Raw genomic sequence first — 5,749 nt, forward strand, 5'->3', positions numbered from 1 at the left:
GCAATTTAAATAGTCTGCCAGCATTCAGTCCAACTTGTGTCATAGAGTAAAATTAAGGAAGAATTCTCTGTTAAAAAAAAAAATGAACCCAAATTTCTGGACTGTGAAGTTACGTGAGCAGAAGTAACCCAGGACACTGACATCAGATGGATATGCTAATGTCCACTCCTTTTTAATTAAAAAAATATTAAATACATACCTGAGGAGACAATTTCCTTAGGTGTGAGGACAGTCAGATATGAGATGTTCACCAGTAAATAAAAAACAATTACTGCAGGAACAGCAGTCATCACAGTTAAGGGGATATTTCTGCTGGGGCTTTTCATCTCCTCTGAAAAGTACAATTTAAAACAACAAATGAAGCAAACAATGTAGCTTCTGCAAAAGTTTTTCAGTGGTGAAGCTGTGCAGAGTTTGATAAGACTGATACCAAAGTCCTGTCCCAATCCCTAATCATGGCTGCTAAATTCTCTGCTTGTGAAGCCCTACACTGGTTCTCAAATAGGTTAATATCAGAAAACCTTAAAAGAATTCTTTTTATTTATCTATTTTTTAACTGTTTGGAAGGAGGGCTGGAGGAACAGCTGATTGATTAAAAAAGATTACAAGAGGAGTGATAATTTCCCTTTGATTTGATTAAGCACATATCTGACTTACATTAGAAAACTGATTTGGTAGGAAATTTTCAAGTAGCCTTACTTGAAAATCAGTAGCTTAAAAATGAAACTCCAAAGTCACATTATGTATTCTTACATCACTTCATGAGTCCTGATCTGTAACTTACTGAGCATATTTGCCTATTCCTACTCAAAACCTTTCTCTTTGCTATTATATCAAAAAATACAGAAAAAGTAACAGAAAAGACTGAAGGTATAGACATAAGAGCAATAATGCACTGGCTTTAAAAGGGGGCAATTTCCAGATGGATTCTGATGATTATTGTCTTTTCCAGTGCAAAGACGGTGAAGGAAAATTGTTTAGTGCTAAGCCTGATAGCTTAGAATTACTCTTACCAAACAAGAAAAAAACCCCAAATTTTGCAAGTGAACAACTCAGGCACTGGCACACATTCCTGAGCATGTCATAGTCCCAGCAAAAAATGGAGCTGGTTTCCAGAACCCTAATTTCAATCACCCTCATCTCAATCAAAAAGGTTCTTTTTCATCTCTTTCACTCCTTTGTCTTGTTCCCTCCCCATTTCCCGCTTCCCTCAGCATTTACAGACAATTTCCTGAGTATTACCAGCAAATAACTAACAAGAGAGAAGTGAAAAGTCAAATGTACATATTATTTAAACTCTTTTTAGGAGACAGAAATCCATTTTCTCCTTCACATTTGATTTCTGTCTTCTGCTCAGGACATCAGCCTTGAGCCATGATCCCTGTGCTGGCTGTAGTGCACAGAGACAAGACTGAAGGACCACAACACTGGAATTCAGATACTATCAGAGAATTTGGGATTTATTTCAAATGTAAGAAATATACTTAGTAATTTTGAGCTCAGAAGAGGATAATCACCAAATTTGCCAATTTAAATTTATCTTTCCATTCATTTTGTTCCTTGCTGCAGTCTTGCCATCCAGCTGGCACCCGATCTATCAGCTGAAGCTCACAGAAATGAAGTAATTGTTGAAGAATAGGAAACTCAGTTTTGTTCAGAACTGTTGCATAGGTTACATCTGTCTAAACAGCTGTGCTGCCCAGTGTATGGCATTTATTAATACTGCTAACTGATCAGAAAATAAATCAGTATTTTACCATAAGTCTTGTACTTTCTCAGGCTTACAAAGCAAAGAGCTCACCTTTGAGGAAAACCATACTTTCTTGATTTATATTACTTTTTTTTAAATTACAGCCTATTTTTAAAGCTGGAGTACCTGGATTATAAAGATAATAGTCAGTTTTTTAAACATTAACCAAATTTTCACACTGTCCTCACCACTGAACTTTGTGTTATGCATTTAACACATTCAGTTTATTTAATATTTTACATGATCGAGGTCAATGGATGCGAATGGTTAAAAATATAACAGCAATATCCATTTGCTTACAATGTAATTCGATTAATCTGATGATACTATAAAACACCAATAATTTAACTAACATCATGAACACCATCTCTGTAGCTTTCATGAAAAAATGCTCATGTATTACTGCCACATCATCAGATACAGAATAGGGTGAGTGAATAGATATGCAAAAACCTTTTGAATGTTGGAGAACAAGTTCTATGAAAAATTTTATATGACCTTCCTTGGATCTCTCTTCACCTTTTGTTAGACTTCAAAAATCTGTTTTCCCAAGAAAATACATCCCATAAAATTACTACATTCTAAGAAAATTCAAAATTAATTTGTCCATGTACAAATCAGCTGCATAACCTCAGATTAAGGCACAGATATTTAAATAGAAATTATCTATGCACACATAGTTTGGCATGGATAACTCAGTACTTTCCTAAAAATACAGTGAATGGACACTGAGAAAGACAAAATGCAAATTTTTAAGGTGTGAAAAATTCTTTTTATGCATATTTTAAATTAACTATTTTGATTCTTTTGAACGCCCCTGGAAATGTCAGCTTGATTCTGCACAAAAAGCAGGAATCTTCCCTAGAGAGGAACAACGCCTCTTGTACCAGCCCCAACAAACACAAGACCCATGTAAAACGTGAAGGACCCTGTGGTCTTGAAGCAGAGACAAGTTCTCCCAAAACAAGCTGAGGAACACAAGAATGAGAGCAGCAGAACTAAACCTAAAGAAGAGCAGCAGAATACCTGCCATGTAATTGAGGGACCACCAGCCTCCATATGCGTACAGTCCCTGGAAGAAGGCTTCGGCAACCTGTGAGGCGTTGGGGATCTCTGAGCCGAACATGTCCTCAAACCTGGCCAGACTCTCCTTTTGCCTGGCAACAAGGAAAACTATGCCACCGACAGCAATCACAGACAAGGCCATCATCTTCAGCAGAGTGAAAATTGTCTGCACCCACGCAGCCATTTTGACACTGAGGCCATTCAAAATCCCCAGGGACCAGAGAACGGCCAAGGCCAAGCATTTCTTCAGCACATCTGGTGCAGGGCAAATGCCATAGAAGGGCTGGGTGGCGTATTCAGCAAACAGCAAGGCTCGAGCAGCATTTGATGCTGGCTTGGTAAACGTTGATGTCCAGATAAACACGAAGGCGGGTAGGGATCCAAGGCCTCTTTTAATATGGCTGTATTCTCCTCCGGAGAAGGGCAGAGCGGTCCCCAGCTCCGCATAGCAGAGGGCACCCATCAGAGAAACCAGCCCAGATGCAGTCCAGATCGTTAGTGCAATGCCAACATTGAGTAAGGAATGTTTTAACACCCCTGTGGGAGACACGAAGATCCCTGCTCCAACAATTGATCCTACAATAAAACTTACCCCGTCAAAATAACCTATATTTCTTTTGAGTTGCATCTTGGCTTTTTCTTTTCTTTGCACATCTTTAGGGTCGTTTTCTCCTTTTTCCATTTTTTCTGGGGTTTTTTTCACAGCAGATTTCACTTTGTTGTTAGCAGTCTGTCATGGCCCTACTTTCTAGTGAAATGTTATGGGAAGCTTGGCTTAATCATTCAGAAAAGAGAGCATACTTTGGGTTTTGATGTCTCCTGTGTGAAGATGATTAACCAAATACTTCAAGAAACACTGGCAAATCATGTACTTGTTGGTTTAATATGTACTTCAGAAATTATTAAGGTCTGCAGATATTTTTAAAGAAAACAGCATAAAAAATAATGCATAGCAAATGCTCATTTCTCAGATGATTTTCATCAAGAGATTTCAATTTGTTTTATGTACATCTTCAGAAACAACCACAAGAGGTGAGTAAAGGTGACTTCTACATCAACCCTAGGGAACGAGGAAGGCTATGGCAGCATGAAGAAAGAAATCAACCTTCCTTATATTATTGACAGTGACATGGACATTAGATGAACAGCGTGGCCACTATTTTTCCACTGCCCATAAATAAAATGGACAGTGAAAATCACTAATCACCAGTATGTTTTGCCAAAACCTCATCAGTCACTGGGTATACTGGACCTTGTTTATACTTCACTCATTAAACACAGCCCTAGAAAGAAAATTACGAGTTTTATTCCAAGTTTTTTCCTGAACACTCATTGTTAGAATAGTACTCAAGCACATCCTAAGATGGCATTAATCTTCAGAAATTGCTATGAGGGAAAGAAGCTGTATCATAATTTTCATTGTCTGCGCAGGGGCTTTGGAACAGAAAGATGAAGGATGGAAGCTCCCAACAGTGTGGCATGTGTCTTTTAAGGTGTGGCCACTGATTTTTCTACATATTTATCAATCTGTGATATATTTGATACATCTCTTCAATCAGATGTGGAGACATCATAAACCCATGACTTTTGTACAAAAGAAATGCATTTATTATTTCTAAAAGATGCAGAGAAAAATGGGCAGAAAGAAGAAAACTAACTGAAAAGAAGCTCAGCATGGACCCTAAGGGTTGTGTAGGTGCCCAAACCCATTAACTGCAAAGTTCTTACTTTTTGTCAGTCAAGTTGCAGAACCAGTTTTGTCCTGCAGGTCAAAGCTCAGCAGTGCAGTGAACAAAATTCACGCTTTTACAGGGGCCAACTTGAAAGACACAGTGGTTCACACCAGTCCTGAACAGCAGGATTTTCACTCAAATACAAAATAAGTTCATCTGAAAAGTTAGTTTACATAATATGTCATCATGTAAAAAACCTTCGGCTAAAATAGGCATGCACAGATTGTTCTTTTGTTTCAATGACTTAGCTAAACTGGGTTTCCTTCACCATGCAAAAGCTTTGCAGCATGGTCAGCGACAGAATTTACAGCTCCAGAGCAGCTTATAACTATAGGAAAATTCTTCCATCTTCTCCAAATCTCTGCAGTACTCATTAACTACTTTCGCCTTACAGACTACAAAAATTGTAGTTCTACAAGTTCTACTAAAACTTGCATGCATTTTAAATTGCATTTATTCATTTCATAAACTATACTATGTATTTAAGTATGCATTTAACATGCATAGATAATAATTCATAATAATTCAAATATTAATTCTCTAGTATTCATGACTGGGAAATTAAGCATAACATATATTTTAAATGCTTAAAATGCTTAATTTCCTGTTTTATTTCAGTGTGTTTTCTGAGTATCCTTCTCTGTGAATGCGCACATATTTTTTGATACCCAGCAATCTTCCAACTCTTTGTGTGTTCTGCCATGTACAGCTGGATTTGGATCACTATTTTAAAACAAATCGATGTTACACTAAATGGCATCTTTGAGTACAGATGCAACTGACTTTTTTCACTGATCATCCTAAAGGACGATTTCTAGTAAAACAAAGGCATTTACAGAATCTCCCAAGCAGCAGATTAATAAGGATTTTTTTTACTTCTGACAAAGCTGCCTGATTTTAGAAAACCTCACTGAGGTAACAACCCCTTGGTGGCTGGGCACGGGAACGGGCTCCCCAGGGAGGCAGTCACAGTTCCAGCCTGACTGAGTTGCACATTGCTCTCAGGCACATGCTGTGACTCTTGGGGGTGGTCATCGATGATCCCTGTGTGTTCCTTCCAACTCAGGCTATTCTGTGATTCTGTGAAACTCTTAATACCGTGTGAGCTCTAAAAAACAACAAATTCCCCCCAACACGCCCCCGACAAAAATTCAAAGCAGTCCGGTCTGTAGACCAGGCCCCTTCCTGGGCCGATGGGTAA

At 38.2% G+C, this 5,749-nt stretch overlaps 2 protein-coding genes across 2 annotated transcripts in view; one reads left to right on the top strand and one right to left on the bottom strand.

The window, feature by feature from the left end:
- The window catches only part of SLC7A13 (solute carrier family 7 member 13), a 7,931-nt gene extending 2,926 nt beyond the window's left edge, over window positions 1-5,005 (bottom strand). Inside the window, exons 1-2 of the mRNA XM_008631208.2 lie at window positions 2,777-5,005; window positions 200-331 (exon numbers count right to left, since the gene is read on the bottom strand). Of these exons, the coding sequence (XP_008629430.1) occupies window positions 200-331; window positions 2,777-3,497 (853 nt within the window). The 5' untranslated portion in view covers window positions 3,498-5,005. The remainder of the gene's footprint in view (window positions 1-199; window positions 332-2,776) is intronic.
- The window catches only part of LRRCC1 (leucine rich repeat and coiled-coil centrosomal protein 1), a 20,620-nt gene continuing 19,360 nt past the window's right edge, over window positions 4,490-5,749 (top strand). The window contains exon 1 of the mRNA XM_017731038.1: window positions 4,490-4,507. Within this exon, the coding sequence (XP_017586527.1) occupies window positions 4,490-4,507 (18 nt within the window). The remainder of the gene's footprint in view (window positions 4,508-5,749) is intronic.

This window comes from Corvus brachyrhynchos, unplaced genomic scaffold (genome assembly GCF_000691975.1).
Source record: "Corvus brachyrhynchos isolate BGI_N302 unplaced genomic scaffold, ASM69197v1 scaffold293, whole genome shotgun sequence".
NCBI lineage: Eukaryota > Metazoa > Chordata > Aves > Passeriformes > Corvidae > Corvus > Corvus brachyrhynchos.